The sequence below is a fragment of the Saccoglossus kowalevskii genome, chromosome 5 (genome assembly GCF_978046115.1).
Source record: "Saccoglossus kowalevskii chromosome 5, keSacKowa6.1, whole genome shotgun sequence".
In the NCBI taxonomy this organism is placed as follows: Eukaryota; Metazoa; Hemichordata; class Enteropneusta; family Harrimaniidae; genus Saccoglossus; species Saccoglossus kowalevskii.
Genome location: NC_140645.1, coordinates 32,094,054 through 32,116,778, shown reverse-complemented (window position 1 = coordinate 32,116,778; position 22,725 = coordinate 32,094,054). Strand labels below are relative to the sequence as shown.

The 22,725-nt window shown below is 42.2% G+C and overlaps 1 protein-coding gene across 1 annotated transcript; it reads right to left on the bottom strand.

The window, feature by feature from the left end:
- Positions 1 to 15,522: 15,522 nt before the first annotated feature.
- On the bottom strand, positions 15,523 to 21,988 carry LOC144358050 (uncharacterized; the record flags this gene model as incomplete). Its single annotated transcript, XM_085498931.1, has 9 exons — positions 15,523 to 16,479; positions 16,652 to 16,735; positions 16,884 to 16,979; positions 17,291 to 17,424; positions 17,683 to 17,988; positions 18,465 to 18,770; positions 19,331 to 19,585; positions 19,763 to 20,086; positions 21,754 to 21,988. Coding segments are annotated over 9 exons (1,749 nt in total), but the record flags the coding sequence as incomplete, so codon positions are not given.
- Positions 21,989 to 22,725: the final 737 nt, after the last annotated feature.

The following is a 22,725-nucleotide window of genomic DNA, read 5'->3' as shown; positions in this document are numbered from 1 at the left end:
TCTGGCCACCTTCGACTTCCCATGTATTGTCATCAGTATTACCTGTCTGGCCACCCTCACTTTCCCATGTATTGTCTTCAGTATTACCTGTCTGGCCACCCTTGCTTTCCCATGTATTGTCTTCAGTATTACCTGTCTGGCCACCCTCGCCTTCTCATGTATTGTCTTCAGTATTACCTGTCTGGCCACCCTCACTTTCCCATGTATTTATTGTCTTCAGTATTACCTGTCTGGCCAGCCACGCCTTCTCATGTATTGTCTTCAGTATTACCTGTCTGGCCACCTCGCCTTCCCATGTATTGTCTTTAGTATTACCTGTCTGGCCACGCTCGCCTTCCCATGTATTGTCTTCAGTATTACCTGTCTGGCCACCCTCACTTTCCCATGTATTGTCTTTAGTATTACCTGTCTGGCCACCCTCGCCATCCCATGTATTGTCTTCAGTATTACCTGTCTGGCCACCCTCGCCTTCCCATGTTTTGTCTTCAGTATTACCTGTCTGGCCACCCTCACTTTCCCATGTATTGTCTTCAGTATTACCTGTCTGGCCACCCTCGCCTTCCCATGTATTTCTTCAGTATTACCTGTCTGGCCACCCTCGCCTTCTCAAGTGTTGTCTTCACTGTCACCTGTCTGGTCACCCTCACTTTCCCATGTATTGTCTTCAGTATTACCTGTCTGGCCACCCTCACTTTCCCATGTATTGTCTTCAGTATTACCTGTCTGGCCAGCCTCGCCTTCCCATGTATTGTCTTCAGTATTACCTGTCTGGTCACCCTCGCCTTCTCATGTATTGTCTTCAGTATTACCTGTCTGGCCACCCTCACTTTCCCATGTATTGTCTTCAGTATTACCTTTCTGGCCAGCCTCGCCTTCCCATGTATTGTCTTCAGTATTACCTGTCTGGCCACCCTCGCCTTCCCATGTATTGTCTTCAGTATTACCTGTCTGGCCAGCCTCGCCTTCCCATGTATTGTCTTCAGTGTTACCTATCTGGCCACCCTCGCCTTCTCATGTATTGTCTTCAGTATTACCTGTCTGGCCAGCCTCGCCTTCTCATGTATTGTCTTCAGTGTCACCTATCTGGCCACCATCGCCTTCCCATGTATTGTCTTCAGTATTACCTGTCTGGCCACCCTCACTTTCCCATGTATTGTCTTTAGTATTACCTGTCTGGCCACCCTCGCCATCCCATGTATTGTCTTCAGTATTACCTGTCTGGCCACCCTCGCCTTCCCATGTATTGTCTTCAGTATTACCTGTCTGGCCACCCTCACATTCCCATGTATTGTCTTCAGTATTACCTGTCTGGCCACCCTCGCCTTCCCATGTATTGTCTTCAGTATTACCTGTCTGGCCACCCTCGCCTTCTCATGAGTTGTCTTCACTGTCACCTGTCTGGTCACCCTCACTTTCCCATGTATTGTCTTCAGTATTACCTGTCTGGCCAGCCTCGCCTTCCCATGTATTGTCTTCAGTATTACCTGTCTGGTCACCCCCGCCTTCTCATGTATTGTCTTCAGTATTACCTCTCTGGCCACCCTCACTTTCCCATGTATTGTCTTCAGTATTACCTTTCTGGCCAGCCTCGCCTTCCCATGTATTGTCTTCAGTATTACCTGTCTGGCCACCCTCGCCTTCCCATGTATTGTCTTCAGTATTACCTGTCTGGCCAGCCTCGCCTTCCCATGTATTGTCTTCAGTGTTACCTATCTGGCCACCCTCGCCTTCTCATGTATTGTCTTCAGTATTACCTGTCTGGCCAGCCTCGCCTTCTCATGTATTGTCTTCAGTGTCACCTATCTGGCCACCATCGCCTTCCCATGTATTGTCTTCAGTATTACCTGTCTGGCCACCCTCGCCTTCCCATGTATTGTCTTCAGTATTACCTGTCTGGCCAGCCTCGCCTTCCCATGTATTGTCTTCAGTATTACCTGTCTGGCCACCCTCGCCTTCCCATGTATTGTCTTCAGTATTACCTGTCTGGCCAGCCTCGCCTTCCCATGTATTGTCTTCAGTGTTACCTATCTGGCCACCCTCGCCTTCTCATGTATTGTCTTCAGTATTACCTGTCTGGCCAGCCTCGCCTTCTCATGTATTGTCTTCAGTGTCACCTATCTGGCCACCCTCGCCTTCCCATGTATTGTCTTCAGTATTACCTGTCTGGCCACCCTCACTTTCTCATGTATTGTCTTCAGTATTACCTGTCTGGCCACCTTCGACTTCCCATGTATTGTCATCAGTATTACCTGTCTGGCCACCCTCACTTTCCCATGTATTGTCTTCAGTATTACCTGTCTGGCCACCCTTGCTTTCCCATGTATTGTCTTCAGTATTACCTGTCTGGCCACCCTCGCCTTCTCATGTATTGTCTTCAGTATTACCTGTCTGGCCACCCTCACTTTCCCATGTATTTATTGTCTTCAGTATTACCTGTCTGGCCAGCCACGCCTTCCCATGTATTGTCTTCAGTATTACCTGGCTGGCCACCCTCGCCTTCCCATGTATTGTCTTCAGTATTACCTGTCTGGCCATCCTCGCCTTCCCATGTATTATCTTCAGTGTTACCTATCTGGCCACTCTCGCCTTCTCATGTATTGTCTTCAGTATTACCTGTCTGGCCACCCTCACTTTCCCATGTATAGTCTTCGGTATTACCTGTCTGGCCAGCCTCGCCCTCCCATGTATTGTCTTCAGTATTACCTGTCTGGCCACCCTCGCCTTCCCATGTATTGTCTTCAGTATTACCTGTCTGGCCAGCCTCGCCTTCTCATGTATTGTCTTCAGTATTGCCTGTCTGGCCAGCCTCTTCTTCTCATGTATTTTCTTCAGTGTCACCTGTCTGGCCACCCTCGCCTTCCCATGTATTGCCTTCAGTATTACCTGTCTGGCCACCCTCGCCTTCCCATGTATTGTCTTCAGTATTACCTGTCTGTCTACCCACGCCTTCTCATGTATTGTCTTCAGCGTCACCTGTCTGGTCACCCTCAGTTTCCCATGTATTGTCTTCAGTATTACCTGTCTGGCCACCCTCACTTTCCCACGTATTGTCTTCAGTATTACCTGTCAGGCCACCCTCGCCTTCTCACGTATTGTCTTCAGTGTCACCTGTCTGGCCACCCTCACTTTCCCATGTATTGTCTTCAGTATTACCTGTCTGGCCACCCTCACTTTCCCATATATTGTCTTCAGTATTACCTGTCTGGCCACCCTCGCCTTCTCATGTATTGTCTTCAGTGTCACCTGTCTGGCCTCCCTCGCCTTCCCATGTATTTTATTCAGTATTACCTATCTGGCCACCATCGCCTTTCCATGTATTGTCTTCAGTATTATCTGTCTGGCCACCCTGGCCTTCCCATGTATTGTCTTCAGTGTCACCTGTCTGGCCACCCTCGCCTTCCCATTTATTGTCTTCAGTGTCACCTAACTGGCCATACTCACTTTCCCATGTATTGTCTTCAGTATTACCTGTCTGGCCACCCTCACTTTCTCGTGTATTGTCTTCAGTATTACCTGTCTGGCCACCCTCACTTTCCCATGTATTGTCTTCAGTATTACCTGTCTGGCCACCCTTGCCTTCCCATGTATTGTCTTCAGTATTACCTGTCTGGCCACCCTCGCCTTCTCATGTGTTGTCTTCACTGTCACCTGTCTGGTCACCCTCACTTTCCCATGTATTGTCTTCAGTATTACCTGTCTGGCCACCCTCACTTTCCCATGTATTGTCTTCAGTATTACCTGTCTGGCCAGCCTCGCCTTCCCATGTTTTGTCTTCAGTATTACCTGTCTGGTCACCCTCGCCTTCTCATGTATTGTCTTCAGTATTACCTGTCTGGCCACCCTCACTTTCCCATGTATTGTCTTCAGTATTACCTTTCTGGCCAGCCTCGCCTTCCCATGTATTGTCTTCAGTATTACCTGTCTGGCCACCCTCACTTTCCCATGTATTGTCTTCAGTATTACCTGTCTGGCCAGCCTCGCCTTCTCATGTATTGTCTTCAGTGTCACCTATCTGGCCACCATCGCCTTCCCATGTATTGTCTTCAGTATTACCTGTCTGGCCACCCTCACTTTCCCATGTATTGTCTTTAGTATTACCTGTCTGGCCACCCTCGCCATCCCATGTATTGTCTTCAGTATTACCTGTCTGGCCACCCTCGCCTTCCCATGTATTGTCTTCAGTATTACCTGTCTGGCCACCCTCACATTCCCATGTATTGTCTTCAGTATTACCTGTCTGGCCACCCTCGCCTTCCCATGTATTGTCTTCAGTATTACCTGTCTGGCCACCCTCGCCTTCTCATGAGTTGTCTTCACTGTCACCTGTCTGGTCACCCTCACTTTCCCATGTATTGTCTTCAGTATTACCTGTCTGGCCAGCCTCGCCTTCCCATGTATTGTCTTCAGTATTACCTGTCTGGTGACCCCCGCCTTCTCATGTATTGTCTTCAGTATTACCTCTCTGGCCACCCTCACTTTCCCATGTATTGTCTTCAGTATTACCTTTCTGGCCAGCCTCGCCTTCCCATGTATTGTCTTCAGTATTACCTGTCTGGCCACCCTCGCCTTCCCATGTATTGTCTTCAGTATTACCTGTCTGGCCAGCCTCGCCTTCCCATGTATTGTCTTCAGTGTTACCTATCTGGCCACCCTCGCCTTCTCATGTATTGTCTTCAGTATTACCTGTCTGGCCAGCCTCGCCTTCTCATGTATTGTCTTCAGTGTCACCTATCTGGCCACCATCGCCTTCCCATGTATTGTCTTCAGTATTATCTGTCAGGCCACCCTCGCCTTCCCATGTATTGTCTTCAGTATTACCTGTCTGGCCACCCTCACTTTCTCATGTATTGTCTTCAGTATTACCTGTCTGGCCACCTTCGACTTCCCATGTATTGTCATCAGTATTACCTGTCTGGCCACCCTCACTTTCCCATGTATTGTCTTCAGTATTACCTGTCTGGCCACCCTTGCTTTCCCATGTATTGTCTTCAGTATTACCTGTCTGGCCACCCTCGCCTTCTCATGTATTGTCTTCAGTATTACCTGTCTGGCCACCCTCACTTTCCCATGTATTTATTGTCTTCAGTATTACCTGTCTGGCCAGCCACGCCTTCCCATGTATTGTCTTCAGTATTACCTGTCTGGCCACCCTCGCCTTCCCATGTATTGTCTTCAGTATTACCTGTCTGGCCATCCTCGCCTTCCCATGTATTATCTTCAGTGTTACCTATCTGGCCACTCTCGCCTTCTCATGTATTGTCTTCAGTATTACCTGTCTGGCCACCCTCACTTTCCCATGTATAGTCTTCGGTATTACCTGTCTGGCCAGCCTCGCCCTCCCATGTATTGTCTTCAGTATTACCTGTCTGGCCACCCTCGCCTTCCCATGTATTGTCTTCAGTATTACCTGTCTGGCCAGCCTCGCCTTCTCATGTATTGTCTTCAGTATTGCCTGTCTGGCCAGCCTCTTCTTCTCATGTATTTTCTTCAGTGTCACCTGTCTGGCCACCCTCGCCTTCCCATGTATTGTCTTCAGTATTACCTGTCTGGCCACCCTCGCCTTCCCATGTATTGTCTTCAGTATTACCTGTCTGTCTACCCACGCCTTCTCATGTATTGTCTTCAGTATTACCTGTCTGGCCACCCTCACTTTCCCATGTATTTATTGTCTTCAGTATTACCTGTCTGGCCAGCCACGCCTTCCCATGTATTGTCTTCAGTATTACCTGTCTGGCCACCCTCGCCTTCCCATGTATTGTCTTCAGTATTACCTGTCTGGCCATCCTCGCCTTCCCATGTATTATCTTCAGTGTTACCTATCTGGCCACTCTCGCCTTCTCATGTATTGTCTTCAGTATTACCTGTCTGGCCACCCTCACTTTCCCATGTATAGTCTTCGGTATTACCTGTCTGGCCAGCCTCGCCCTCCCATGTATTGTCTTCAGTATTACCTGTCTGGCCACCCTCGCCTTCCCATGTATTGTCTTCTGTATTACCTGTCTGGCCAGCCTCGCCTTCTCATGTATTGTCTTCAGTATTACCTGTCTGGCCAGCCACGCCTTCCCATGTATTGTCTTCAGTATTACCTGTCTGGCCACCCTCGCCTTCCCATGTATTGTCTTCAGTATTACCTGTCTGGCCATCCTCGCCTTCCCATGTATTATCTTCAGTGTTACCTATCTGGCCACTCTCGCCTTCTCATGTATTGTCTTCAGTATTACCTGTCTGGCCACCCTCGCCTTCTCATGAGTTGTCTTCACTGTCACCTGTCTGGTCACCCTCACTTTCCCATGTATTGTCTTCAGTATTACCTGTCTGGCCAGCCTCGCCTTCCCATGTATTGTTTTCAGTATTACCTGTCTGGTCACCCCCGCCTTCTCATGTATTGTCTTCAGTATTACCTGTCTGGCCACCCTCACTTTCCCATGTATTGTCTTCAGTATTACCTTTCTGGCCAGCCTCGCCTTCCCATGTATTGTCTTCAGTATTACCTGTCTGGCCACCCTCGCCTTCCCATGTATTGTCTTCAGTATTACCTGTCTGGCCAGCCTCGCCTTCCCATGTATTGTCTTCAGTGTTACCTATCTGGCCACCCTCGCCTTCTCATGTATTGTCTTCAGTATTACCTGTCTGGCCAGCCTCGCCTTCTCATGTATTGTCTTCAGTGTCACCTATCTGGCCACCATCGCCTTCCCATGTATTGTCTTCAGTATTATCTGTCAGGCCACCCTCGCCTTCCCATGTATTGTCTTCAGTATTACCTGTCTGGCCACCCTCACTTTCTCATGTATTGTCTTCAGTATTACCTGTCTGGCCACCTTCGACTTCCCATGTATTGTCATCAGTATTACCTGTCTGGCCACCCTCACTTTCCCATGTATTGTCTTCAGTATTACCTGTCTGGCCACCCTTGCTTTCCCATGTATTGTCTTCAGTATTACCTGTCTGGCCACCCTCGCCTTCTCATGTATTGTCTTCAGTATTACCTGTCTGGCCACCCTCACTTTCCCATGTATTTATTGTCTTCAGTATTACCTGTCTGGCCAGCCTCGCCCTCCCATGTATTGTCTTCAGTATTACCTGTCTGGCCACCCTCGCCTTCCCATGTATTGTCTTCAGTATTACCTGTCTGGCCAGCCTCGCCTTCTCATGTATTGTCTTCAGTATTGCCTGTCTGGCCAGCCTCTTCTTCTCATGTATTTTCTTCAGTGTCACCTGTCTGGCCACCCTCGCCTTCCCATGTATTGTCTTCAGTATTACCTGTCTGGCCACCCTCGCCTTCCCATGTATTGTCTTCAGTATTACCTGTCTGTCTACCCTCGCCTTCTCATGTATTGTCTTCAGTGTCACCTGTCTGGTCACCCTCAGTTTCCCATGTATTGTCTTCAGTATTACCTGTCTGGCCACCCTCACTTTCCCACGTATTGTCTTCAGTATTACCTGTCAGGCCACCCTCGCCTTCTCATGTATTGTCTTCAGTGTCACCTGTCTGGCCACCCTCACTTTCCCATGTATTGTCTTCAGTATTACCTGTCTGGCCACCCTCACTTTCCCATATATTGTCTTCAGTATTACCTGTCTGGCCACCCTCGCCTTCTCATGTATTGTCTTCAGTGTCACCTGTCTGGCCTCCCTCGCCTTCCCATGTATTTTATTCAGTATTACCTATCTGGCCACCATCGCCTTTCCATGTATTGTCTTCAGTATTATCTGTCTGGCCACCCTGGCCTTCCCATGTATTGTCTTCAGTGTCACCTGTCTGGCCACCCTCGCCTTCCCATGTATTGTCTTCAGTGTCACCTAACTGGCCATACTCACTTTCCCATGTATTGTCTTCAGTATTACCTGTCTGGCCACCCTCACTTTCCCATGTATTGTCTTCAGTATTACCTGTCTGGCCACCCTTGCCTTCCCATGTATTGTCTTCAGTATTACCTGTCTGGCCACCCTCGCCTTCTCATGTATTGTCTTCAGTATTACCTGTCTGGCCACCCTCACTTTCCCATGTATTTATTATCTTCAGTATTACCTGTCTGGCCACCCTCACTTTCCCATGTATTGTCTTCAGTATTACCTGTCTGGCCACCCTTGCCTTCCCATGTATTGTCTTCAGTATTACCTGTCTGGCCACCCTCGCCTTCTCATGTATTGTCTTCAGTATTACCTGTCTGGCCACCCTCACTTTCCCATGTATTGTCTTCAGTATTACCTGTCTGGCCACCCTTGCCTTCCCATGTATTGTCTTCAGTATTACCTGTCTGGCCACCCTCGCCTTCCCATGTATTGTCTTCAGTATTACCTGTCTGGCCATCCTTGCCTTCCCATGTATTGTCTTCAGTGTTACCTATCTGGCCACTCTCGCCTTCTCAGGTATTGTCTTCAGTATTACCTGTCTGGCCACCCTCACTTTCCCATGTATAGTCTTCAGTATTACCTGTCTGGCCAGCCTCGCCCTCCCATGTATTGTCTTCAGTATTACCTGTCTGGCCACCCTCGCCTTCCCATGTATTGTCTTCAGTATTACCTGTCTGGCCAGCCTCGCCTTCTCATGTATTGTCTTCAGTATTGCCTGTCTGGCCAGCCTCGCCTTCTCATGTATTTTCTTCAGTGTCACCTGTCTGGCCACCCTCGCCTTCCCATGTATTGTCTTCAGTATTACCTATCTGGCCACCCTCGCCTTCCCATGTATTGTCTTCAGTATTACCTGTCTGGCCACCCTCGCCTTCCCATGTATTGTCTTCAGTATTACCTGTCTGCCTACCCTCGCCTTCTCATGTATTGTCTTCAGTATTACCTGTCTGGCCACCCTCGCCTTCTCATGTATTGTCTTCAGTGTCACCTGTCTGGTCATCCTCAGTTTCCCATGTATTGTCTTCAGTATTACCTGTCTGGCCACCCTCACTTTCCCACGTATTGTCTTCAGTATTACCTGTCAGGCCACCCTCGCCTTCTCATGTATTGTCTTCAGTGTCACCTGTCTGGCCACCCTCACTTTCCCATGTATTGTCTTCAGTATTACCTGTCTGGCCACCCTCACTTTCCCATATATTGTCTTCAGTATTACCTGTCTGGCCACCCACGCCTTCTCATGTATTGTCTTCAGTGTCACCTGTCTGGCCACCCTCGCCTTCCCATGTATTTTATTCAGTATTACCTATCTGGCCACCATCGCCTTTCCATGTATTGTCTTCAGTATTATCTGTCTGGCCACCCTCGCCTTCCCATGTATTGTCTTCAGTGTCACCTGTCTGGCCACCCTCGCCTTCCCATGTATTGTCTTCAGTGTCACCTAACTGGCCATACTCACTTTCCCATGTATTGTCTTCAGTATTACCTGTCTGGCCACCCTCACTTTCTCGTGTATTGTCTTCAGTAGTACCTGTCAGGCCATCCTCACTTTCCCATGTATTGTCTTCAGTATTACCTGTCTGGCCACCCTTGCCTTCCCATGTATTGTCTTCAGTATTACTTGTCTGGCCACCCTCGCCTTCTCATGTATTGTCTTCAGTATTACCTGTCTGGCCACCCTCACTTTCCCATGTATTGTCTTCAGTATTACCTGTCTGGCCAGCCTCGCCTTCCCATGTATTGTCTTCAGTATTACCTTTCTGGCCACCCTCACCTTCCCATGTATTGTCTTCAGTATTACCTGTCTGGCTAGCCTCGCCTTCCCATGTATTGTCTTCAGTGTTACCTATCTGGCCACCCTCGCCTTCTCATGTATTGTCTTCAGTATTACCTGTCTGGCCACCCTCACTTTCCCATGTATTGTCTTCAGTATTACCTGTCTGGCCAGCCTCGCCTTCCCATGTATTGTCTTCAGTATTACCTGTCTGGCCACCCTCGCCTTCCCATGTATTTTATTCAGTATTATCTGTCTGGCCACCCTCGCCTTCCCATGTATTGTCTTCAGTGTCACCTAACTGGCCACCCTCACTTTCCCATGTATTGTCTTCAGTATTACCTGTCTGGCCAGCCTCGCCTTCCCATGTATTGTCTTCAGTATTACCTGTCTGGCCACCCTCGCCTTCCCATGTATTTTATTCAGTATTATCTGTCTGGCCACCCTCGCCTTCCCATGTATTGTCTTCAGTGTCACCTAACTGGCCACCCTCACTTTCCCATGTATTGTCTTCAGTATTACCTGTCTGGCCAGCCTCGCCTTCTCATGTATTGTCTTCAGTATTACCTGTCTGGCCACCCTCGCCTTCCCATGTATTGTCTTCAGTGTCACCTAACTGGCCATACTCACTTTCCCATGTATTGTCTTCAGTATTACCTGTCTGGCCACCCTCACTTTCTCGTGTATTGTCTTCAGTATTACCTGTTTGGCCACCCTCACTTTCCCATGTATTGTCTTCAGTATTACCTGTCTGGCCACCCTTGCCTTCCCATGTATTGTCTTCAGTATTACCTGTCTGGCCACCCTCGCCTTCTCATGTATTGTTTTCAGTATTACCTGTCTGGCCACCCTCACTTTCCCATGTATTGTCTTCAGTATTACCTGTCTGGCCACCCTCGCCTTCCCATGTATTGTCTTCAGTATTACCTGTCTGGCCAGCTTCGCCTTCCCATGTATTGTCTTCAGTGTTACCTATCTGGCCACCCTCGCCTTCTCATGTATTGTCTTCAGTATTACCTGTCTGGCCACCCTCACTTTTCCATGTATTGTCTTCAGTATTACCTGTCTGGCCAGCCTCGCCTTCCCATGTATTGTCTTCAGTATTACCTGTCTGGCCACCCTCGCCTTCTCATGTATTGTCTTCAGTATTACCTGTCTGGCCAGCCTCGCCTTCTCATGTATTGTCTTCAGTGTCACCTGTCTGGTCACCCTCACTTTCCCATGTATTGTCTTCAGTATTACCTGTCTGGCCACCCTCGCCTTCTCATGTATTGTCTTCAGTATTACCTGTCTTGCCACCCTCGCCTTCTCATGTATTGTCTTCAGTATTACCTGTCTGGCCACCCACGCCTTCTCATGTATTGTCTTCAGTATTACCTGTCTTGCCACCCTCGCCTTCTCATGTATTGTATTCAGTATTACCTGTCTGGCCACACTCGCCTTCTCATGTATTGTCTTCAGTATTACCTGTCTGGCCACCCTCGCCTTCCCATGTATTGTCTTCAGTGTCACCTGTCTGGCCACCCTCGCCTTCTCATATATTGTCTTCAGTATTACCTATCTGGCCACCCTCGCCTTCTCATATATTGTCTTCAGTATTACCTGTCTGGCCACCCTCGCCTTCCAAGTATTGTCTTCAGTGTCACCTGTCTGGCCACCCTCGCTTTCCCATGTAGTGTCTTCAGTATTACTTGTCTGGCCAGCATCGCCTTCTCATGTATTGTCTTCAGTATTACCTGTCTGGCCACCCTCGCGTTCCCATGTATTGTCTTCAGTATTACCTGACTGGCTACCCTCGCCTTCCCATGTATTGTCTTCAGTATCACCTGTCTGGCCACCCTCGCCTTCCCATGTATTGTCTTCAGTATTACCTGTCTGGCCACCCTCGCCTTCCCATGTATTGTCTTCAGTATTACCTGTCTGGCCAGCATCGACTTCTCATGTATTGTCTTCAGCATTACCTGTCTGGCCACCATCGCCTTCTCATGTATTGTCTTCAGTGTCACCTGTCTGGTCACCCTCACTTTCCCATGTTTTGTCTTCAGTATTACCTGTCTGGCCACCCTCACCTTCTCATGTATTGTCTTCAGAGTCACCTGTCTGGCCACCCTCACTTTCCCATATATTGTCTTCCGTATTACCTGTCTGGCCATCCTCACTTTCCCATGTATTGTCTTCAGTATTACCTGTCTGGCCACCCTCGCCTTCTCATGTATTGTCTTCAGTGTCACCTGTCTGGCCACCCTCGCCTTCCCATGTATTGTATTCAGTGTCACCTGTCTGGCCACCCTCGCCTTCTCATGTATTGTCTTCAGTATTACCTGTCTGGCCACCCTCGCCTTCCCATGTATTGTCTTTAGTATTACCTGTCTGGCCACCCTCACCTTTTCATGTATTGTCTTCAGTATTTCCTGTCTGGCTACCCTCGCCTTCTCATGTGTTGTCTTCAGTATCACCTGTCTGGCCACCCTCGCCTTCCCATGTATTGTCTTCAGTATTACCTGTCTGGCCACCCTCGCCTTCCCATGCATTGTCTTCAGTATTACCTGTCTGGCCAGCATCGACTTCTCATGTATTTTCTTCAGTATTACCTGTCTGGCCACCCTCGCTATCTCATGTATTGTCTTCAGTGTCACCTGTCTGGTCACCCTCACTTTCTCATGTATTGTTTTCAGTATTACCTGTCTGGCCACCCTCACTTTCCCATGTATTGTCTTCAGTATTACCTGTCTGGCCACCCTTACTTTCCCATGTATTGTCTTCAGTATTACCTGTCTGGCCATCCTCACTTTCCCATGTATTGTCTTCAGTATTACCTGTCTGGCCACCCTCGCCTTCTCAGGTATTGTCTTCAGTGTCACCTGTCTGGTCACCCTCGCCTTCCCATGTATTGTCTTCAGTATTACCTATCTGGCCACCCTCGCCTTCCCATGTATTGTCTTCAGTATTACCTATCTGGCCACCCTCGCCTTCCCATGTATTGTCTTCAGTATTACCTGTCTGGCCACCCTCGCCTTCCCATGTATTGTCTTCAGTATTACCTGTCTGGCCATCCTCACTTTCCCATGTATTGTCTTCAGTATTACCTGTCTGGCCACCCTCGCCTTCTCAGGTATTGTCTTCAGTGTCACCTGTCTGGTCACCCTCGCCTTCCCATGTATTGTCTTCAGTATTACCTATCTGGCCACCCTCGCCTTCCCATGTATTGTCTTCAGTATTACCTGTCTGGCCACCCTCGCCTTCCCATGTATTGTCTTCAGTATTACCTATCTGGCCACCCTCGCCTTCCCATGTATTGTCTTCAGTATTACCTGTCTGGCCACCCTCGCCTTCTCATGTATTGTCTTCAGTGTCACCTGTCTGGCCACCCTCGCCTTCTCATGTATTGTCTTCAGTATTACCTGTCTGGCCACCCTCGCCTTCTCATGTATTGTCTTCAGTGTCACCTGTCTTGCCACCCTCACTTTCCCATGTATTGTATTCAGTGTCACCTGTCTGGCAACCCTCGCCTTCCCATGTATTGTATTCAGTGTCACCTGTCTGGTCACCCTCACTTTCCCTTTGATAACTATGAGAGTCTGGATTCATAATTGGCTGGATCACCTACGATAGTAGTAGAACCTTGGTTTGTGATTTCAGCTAGTGCAGCGGTCTCACCAACTTTAACCCAGTTCACAGCGTTTGAACTATCCTATCTTGCCCATAAGTTTTTGCATTAATACAGTCATTTAAGGTAGAGATGCAGGTTCGTGGGCACTTGGGGAGTGAATTTTTTTTTTTTTGCTTTTTATTATCCAAAATATCTTGGCTATAAACTGTTGAAATTATTTTGTATAATTGTGAATAGTGGAACAAACTCAATAAACGATTTTAAAATATAGATAACAGATGCAAAATTGTCTCTTTTGAATGCTTAGCAAGATTTAGCAAGGCAGTGTCTATAAAAAAGAATACTAACAAAACTTTAAAATTCATACAATAAGCTTTCCAAAAATATATAGTTTTGTGGACAAGGGAGGTCATCTTGGTTTCCTAATTACTAGTTAAAATACCTGTCAGGTAAACTGCATCTCTACCTTAATAGCGTTTTTGTCACCTCCACAATGCTATATCCTTATTATTAAAAATCGGTGCCAAAATTAAATAGTTTATGTTATTTTAAATGCATTATTATTATTGAGTATTATTATTATTTTATTTTTTTTGTATTATTGTTTAAAGTATTTAGCATTGTACTTTTACTTTCACTATTATTTTTATATGTCTTTGTATTTACGTTACTTTTTTGATTTTTGTGAAATTCGTTATTCATAATTATTTCATTATTCTTTTGTCATAGCATTGTTTTTCTTACATTTTTTATAACTATTATCGGTCATCATAAATAATTTTATTTATTTGTTATTTCACCATGTTTGCATACTTTTATTGTTAATGTAAGATTTGTTCTCCATATCTGAGCAAATTGTTTAACGCTAATCAAAAAATAATTTTCTTGTTTTGTTGTAGGTTCTGTCAAAGCTAAACAAAATATTACATCAGCCTTTGCGATGTGTTGTACAACATTTATAACTTATATGAACGCTTGCCTTGCCCTCTTTTTTTCATGAATGACTTTTTCAACTTGACGAAACTAATAAATCTGTTTACAATCGACGTGGTCACGTACTATATCAGTTCAACACGCCGAGTCAGAATATAAAGATTGTGTTTACCTGTCACTTGTTGCATAGCGGTTGTTGTATCGGAGTAATGATAGACGTGAGTTTTAAAGTTTTAACCACCAAAAAGGTCGACACCTACGCTAAGTGAGTATGCCACAGACTCAATAGCTAGGCTATATCTACTGACCTAGATACATTCATTAACAAATGCGTAAAGGTCAATTCACTGATGTCACTGAATGTAAGGTTTGTGTTTGCATTAAAGTTCGTGTCCTCCGTTACATTCAAATGCAAACTTCATGCTACTGTGCTTACATTCTATAAACAAAGTCGCCAGTCTCTGCCATCTACCCGTCTGTGTCCGCTTTAAGTCTCTACAAAAGAAGCTTGAAATTCAGAAACACCGTTATTATTTTGCAATCATTTCATATAACTGATTGTAACATTCGTATGACAGGTTTAACAAGTCAGCATACATCTAGTAATAGTAGCCATTCAGATGTTTCTGGAGAAAAAAAAATATGTGAAAATTGTTCACAATGTTTTTGTTATAGTGGACGAAATTTGGTTAAATTGTTTTCATAAAGGTAGGACTCGCTTTCGTAGCTAATTTTAAATCTGGGGGATTTTCTGAATCTATAAACAAATTATCCAAATAATAGTGTAAGTCACAAAAAGAAATTACGTTTAGAAGTTGAAGAAATATGATAAATAAACATGATATTTCTAAGGATGTGTCAACAGTAGTACAGTTTACGATTCAACTTAGAAGTTGCACTTTGAAAGTGAAGCATCGCATTTCACAATCTACAGTAATAACCACCAACTTTAACTTGTATTCAAAATATTGAGCATGGAAAAGGGAGTTAAAATGGGAGGGCCACGAACGTGAGTCTGTGCCTCAAATAACTTATTAACGCGTGTACAGTTATGCATGTTTTAATATACGTTTCACTGCAGTAAAACACACTGCAAATATTTTATCTGTGAATCAGTTATGATGTTATATGTAGACTATGGTAATTAGCGTCCTCAACGTTCGAATAGAAATATAATGTACTGTTACATTTGTTATCAGTATCTCTCTTTCGTAATTTGTGTTTGTGTTCAGAAAATTCATTGTTATAAAAGTATTGACAATAGTGTATTTATGTGATACACTCCAAGTGTCAATATATGTTCTTACAATGTAACATTGACTAGAACCAAACAAAAAAACAATGTACATAGGTGTGCTAAATGTGACAAACGCTGGTTTACTTGGGTACAAAGATCAAACAGTTCAAATCAGTCAGTGTTCAATATAGGGTTTAAAACCTCCTCTCTATTCACATTCAAATGATTGAAAATAACACTACATCACTGCATATATATGTAAAATATAATACATAATCATAATAAACGTGACACTAGTGTAATATGTTGATTCAGTGAAAACCATGGTGTTACGCATTTTGTTCAAAACAGTTCGATATTTTCATTAAATTATGCAAATAACATACATATAGTAATTTATATAACGTCAGTGTAAATTCAATTGCTAGGTACATACATTCAAATTGAAAGTAATAAATTATCGAAAATATATATCATCACAGTTATATGCAGTCACCACGCATTTTAAGATCTCTACTATGTATATATTTGTTCTTATATTTTTTTTATTTTTTTCTATATTCCTATTAAAAGTGCCCTGGTGTACTTGTAACTGAAAAATGGATAACTCAGTTGTTATCGAACTTCTTGTAAGTTCTAAAAGCCAACAGATCAATTAAGGTAACTCGGAGAAGTACAGGTAAATATAATTTACACTGATTAAATTGGTCGTTCAATTTCACAACTTTCAAAAGTAATATATTAAAAATCATTGATACGCTAATTAGTCAACTTATTCATAATTATTGATTTTCAGTGTTAATTTTATTAATAATTGGCCAATGCTAAGAATGATGCCAGTATTATATACTGATCTGAGAGAATAGTTTATTCTCACCACCAAATTGAAAGGAAAATATTTCAATTGATTTGTCTGATACCATTGTAAATGTGTCTCATAAAAAGCGTATCCACAATAGTTATCACGTAAGCGAATATGTGCGGAGCATCTGTGCAAATTTCATCAGATATCAAACGAACGTCAACATTAGTACAGCAATCAGTCTTCACCTCGTCTCTGTTACTCGTTCAGATGTTCTGGGTGAAAACAAATAGTAAAATGTTATGTATGTTCTTATCTTTGTTTAATTTCTTACATATACTATAACATGATAAGCCACAGAATACATTTTTTGTGAATAAAGTAGGAAAAAATATGATATAAATCGATGTAGTCTGTAAAAAAAGCTTTAGGTTGCTCTGTATTTACCTTTGTCGTGTTTATTATCTCATATGTAGATTTCGTGTTTCTTGTTTCTGGTGAAAGGGGAGTATAATTACTGTCTTCAACATTCTACAATCAAATATAATGTACTACAATATCTAATCACCATCACGGTTCATTTGGTCTATTAGTCAATTAAAATTTGCATTTAACGCTTCAATAATGTTTTCACTTTCTTACTGTATGCGATTATTAACTGATAAATATGTTCTCTTACCTCATCTGTCCTTAATGTGGGTCTTTCATATACATGTATTGTATCTTTAGTCATTGTTGGAAATGTTGTATAATTATCACCTGAATCCGACATAGACTTTAAATCAAAATACAGAATACCTACTTAAAACACTTATTTAAACAATGTCAACTACTTAAACAAATACACGGATACGTATTTCTACCGCTTATACGTAAATGCTGTTGCTGATAACAATAACATGACTAGTTTATTTGACAAGAACTTTTTATTATTTATTAATAATTGACCTAATTGTAATAGGAAATCTAAATAATTTCATGTGAATGGATTATTGTATTCAAATGAATATCCATGGTATGGACCACATAGAAAACAAAGAAAAACAATATTTAATATAGAAAAACAATATTTAAAATATACAATACCTGTTTAGAAAAACTTCTCTTAGTTCGTTTATGTAAAACAAATGCGACGATATTCCCAGTCACCGAGCAACAAAGAAGAACTGTAAGTAATACCGCTACACTGGCACATATGATACGCGGATTTTGGTCAGTTTCTGTAATAATATGCAAATTATAATTTAAACTCAAACACAGCACGTACGGATAAATCAAAAATAATACGTAATATGTTTGTAAAACGATGATGATTGTTATTGTCATCTAGATTACAAATGTCACAAGCTTATATACAAACTGCCATATGTATGGTAAATTGGATAACGGCGAGTTTGCATTTTTGCGTATTAAGTCAACAACAATGAATATTCAATATATACACATGTTCGAATATAACATATTGCCGTGAAGCTGACCTGATCCCGTTGCCTGGACTTCAATATCCGCGTATGATTCTCCAAGTTTACAGCGATAAGTTTGAACACCTTGTGCATCAAATACAGTTAACGTTGTTGTCCGTTCATCACCTTCCACTGGATCAATATCATAGCCTTCATCAGAAGGATCTATTTGTATGTAATTTAACGAGTCCTGTTCGAACCATTCCCAAATCTCATTATCGGGAAATGGTGGGTCAGCATCTGTGGCGCACTCTAACACGGCGTCAGACCTTGCTTCGACTTTGAGAGGACTATCTGTGATAGCGTTAACTGTGGGTCCGTCTACAAACAAACAAGATAAATAGTTTGTGGTAATACTAAATAATCAATAATCGAGAGAGTGCCATACTATCTGAATGTAATACATGCATAAGTAGGAAATGCCGTTCAACTGGTCAGCCAGTTACTCCGGCAGTGACTATCAAATATGACGTCATAGATTTATACAATATTGACAATCATTATTGTCACATAGATTACATATGCATTAGCTTATGCATATACAGATCGCCATATGTATGATAAATTAGATTTGGTCAGTGTGATTGCATTTTTGTGTATTAAGTCAACGACAATGAATATTCAAGTCCTGTACACATTCTTATATTACATGTTGCTACTGAAAAATCAAAAATCTATTAATATATCATTAACATATATATATATATATATATATATATATATATATATATATATATATATATATATATATATATATATATATACAGGGAGGTAGAGTTAACTTCCCTGAAACTGACCTGATCCCGTTGCCCGGACTTCAATATCCGCGTATGATTCTCCAAGTTGACAGCGATAAGTTTTTACACCTTGTGCATCAAATACAACTAACGTTGTTGTCTGTTCATCACCTTCCACTGGATCAATGTCATAGCCTTCATCAGAAGGATCTATTTGTTTGTAATTTGACCCATCCTGTAGAAACCATTCCCAACACTCGTTATCGGGAAATGGTGGTACCGCATCTGTGCCGCACTCTAGCACGGCGTAAGACCCTGCTTCGATTTTGAGGGGACTCTCTGTGATAGCGTTAACTGTGGGCTCGTCTACAAACAAACAGGATAAATAGTTTATGTAAAACCTAACATTCGATTGTTCAGGAAAGCGCGACAACGTCTGAAAGAAACATTAAATTGAATTGAATATATGCATAGGAAAGTAAAGCTGATCAGCAAAAAACAAAACCTTTCCTTCGACGACAATGAGCGTATATAACGTAGCAATAATAGTTTGGATTATTTGTCAACTAGAAAACAGCGCGTATTATTTTATTAACAACTATTACAGACAACACCTTGTCAGTTGTGCACGGTATTTCTTTGACACATGTTACGTCACAGAACTACTTCATCGCTAGAAGGTACAATTTACATGAAAGATATTTTAACCAAATGTCTCTGCAAGTATACTATAATAACATGCTCACGCCATACTTTCAACTCGGTCATTGTACACCATGCTATACATACGTATACATGTATTATATATTATATATATTACATGGTTTGTAGACTGTTCGGGTATATGGTGTACTAGATCTCATAGTATTTGTAGCTGCACATATTTACTCTAATGTCACTATAATATGAACGCATTATATACTTACATGGTTTTGTGACGTTTTGCGTATATGATGTACTGGACCCCATCGGGTTTATAGCAGTACATGTAATCACTTCTTGGTCATTATCCCCAGTATCTATAAGTTTCCATGTGTTCTCATATGTAGTACCAGTCTGTCCACCCTCAGCTTCCCATTCATATTGGTATGACTCTGGATTGGCTGTATCTACACATTCCACATTTATCACATCACCATCACTCCATGATATAACTTCAATTTCGTTGATAATTGGAGGATCTAGAATATTGAGATCCAACACAGAATATAATAGTTAACTGACACTATTTTTGCGCAGTTATTCTACTTTTGACAACACCTGCAGCGATTATATTCTATCCGGAAAATATCTGAATGAACTTTGACCCGCGTAATGTACATGTAATCTGTAATATTATACTTGTAAAGAATACTCACATAGTGCATTCACGTAAATATTTTCACTTGTTCTTATTAATCGTCCATGTTGAAATGCTTGGCATTTCAAAGCCTCTCCATTATCTGATGCATTGAATGTATAATTCAACACACTCATACTGTTATGTAGTAAGTCATTATTATCGCTGACTTGTGTTGTATATGTACTGTATTCTGTGATATCTTTACCACCTATTGTCCATGTTAACTCAGCAGCTGGGTTACCATCGGTTGTTGTACAAGTGAATTGTGTTGCTTCTCCTGTTATTACATTTACTTTCTGATCATCATATTGGTCAACAATATCAACTGAATCAACTTTGTCTAGTGAGACAAAATAAATTATTATACAATTTCTCTATTAATAATATAATGATATTTCACTGGTATTTGCCAATCGCAATTCAGTGATTAAATAATAGCATAATTTCCTTCTACGCTAGGTTCAAATAATGTGATGTGAGGTCCTTGGGTAAAAACATACAAATCACACCCAGCAGATAGTATCATCTCCTGACCAATATATACACATTAAAGTGATGTAACTATGAATAGATGATAGAAAATCAGCAGAATATGAATATATGTATATACTGAGTTAGGGTGTTTGTGAATGAAGTCCAGTTACAAGTAGATTTGGCTGAGAAATAATACGCCCACATCAATATATATCACGAATATCAATGTTGTAAGTGAATTCCAGTTCTATCGTGCATTATGTATATTGACAAATTAAGATTGGGTGTAAGGTTTCAAGAAGATCATTCTACCTTTCAACACATCAATGGGCTGGGCAATTAATGTTACATCAGGTTGGAATACTTAATTTTAGTAATTTTGTAATGTTTTAGTAAAAATATTATTGAAATATCCTCATTATAGTGTACAGTAATAGTAGTTGTATGTGTTTGTTTGTTTTGTTCCAGTTTTTACCTTTACTGAATGGGGTTTAGAAATATATGTTTTCCATCACTATTTAAAATGTCAGTTACCAAATCAGTCATTGAATAATCATAACAAATATCTCGTCTACTGTCGATGTCGATTATTTACACTGCTGTCCGCAGCACACGTTTTGAGTCAAGACCTCTCTGTGAAATTGTCAATGCAACAATTATCGTCTGTAGGAAAAGGGGAAGCTTAGTTCATCACTGAAAGTAAACTATAATGGGAGACATTATGACAATGGTAGTTTTATCAGCCAAGATACAGAAATGTTAATTAATGTTAATTAACATAGAGGCCAATGGCGGAGATGGGTTGAGTGGGAAGTTTCCCCGCGGAATTCAAAACATAAACATTTAAAAGATGGAGTATACTCCAATAATAATATATCTTCACTTGGAATCCCATACTTCTACCCGGTACGTGTATAATGCGACTCAATCGCAATATTGTCAAGACCCGGTGAACATCATCAGGAGCAATAAATAAGGAAGAAACTTGTCATGTGCTCAGTTAATCAAACGTGCATCATATTTTGTCTTACCATGTTCATCTTGTTCATTACTTATGAACTTTGAACGTCCTCGCGGAAGTAGTTTATTCCGAGCGTACACAATATATGATATCGATATGATATGTGCGCGTCGTCAACGTCATCAACGTGTTTTTCATTTATGAAAACGCACCAGTAAATTATATGTGGTAGTATCTGATTACAATATCGCCAATCCCCATTAATTACCAATCCAACAGCAAAGACATCGACTCAATGAATATAAGCATGGTACTATTGACATAATAAAAGTTTACAATTTTAAATCGTAACAATGTAATTATGTGATCTCAGGGAAGCCTCACCCACTTGATTGTTGGCCAAACGCAATATATGGAAGATTTCAAGTCACTTAACTATTTGTGTTCAATTGAATCCACCCTTAACTGTTGCATTGTTAATTATAGCAGTTGAATTAACCCAAACGACATTTTTACATCGCGTCTTAGAAAATGCCTATGAATTTCCATTTGTTGCAATGTAGTTTACTTACCAAGTACAGTAAGTGTTCCTACTTCCCCATCTGCATTTCCGTGTAAACTAAAATAACAATCATACTCTCCATCATCGTCTTCTAAATCCACGTTATATATAACCAAATCATATCTGTATGGCGCTGTGTATATAACACCGTAATTGTCTGGATCACCTACGTCAATATTAGAACCCTGGCCTGTGATTTCAGCTAGTACAGCGCTCTCACCAACTTTAATCCAGTTCACAGTTTTTGAAACTGACTGCCAGTCTATAGAGCAGTTCAAGGTTGCATCTTCTCCTGGTTTGGTATATTCTATACCAGTTGGTCCAATCAGAACCTGACAAAATACTAAGTATAATATAACTATATTACGAAACCATGGTGACCATTTTATTTTTCCCAATGCAATAGTAACGTTTAGTATAATAACATGGTGGTACTTGCATTCACAAGGTAATGACAAACTGAAACATTCAGTGTATGCTACAAATGCTACAAATCGACATTCATATTGCCAATTCTTCACGTCATCAAGTACAGCATGCCATGTTAGTTTGTACGGAGACGGAAATGAAAACAACAATGGCACAGTACACTTAGTGGTTGAACAGCTACAACTCAGGTCAGTGTACACTACAAGATTTATTGACTGTCAGTAAATACCTCACGACGTCTCAATGAAAAGCAAAGCAATGCAGAGCCCGGTTACAATACCCTGGACCATTTCCTTCTTCTGGTAGTTTACTGAAATGTTATATGTTCATACAGATACACACAAATCCCACGCAGTATACACTTAAACTCAAAGCTTAACTTCCGCATTGGAACGCCATCTATGTTATTACAATGAGTCAATGTATTTACCATGATTGTTAGCGTGCCGTCAATGCTATTATAAAGCGCCCTCTTTGAGAGACATGTGAAACAGACCAACTCGTTATTAACTTTACACACGCACTTGATTCATCAATTGAAATTATTTTAAAG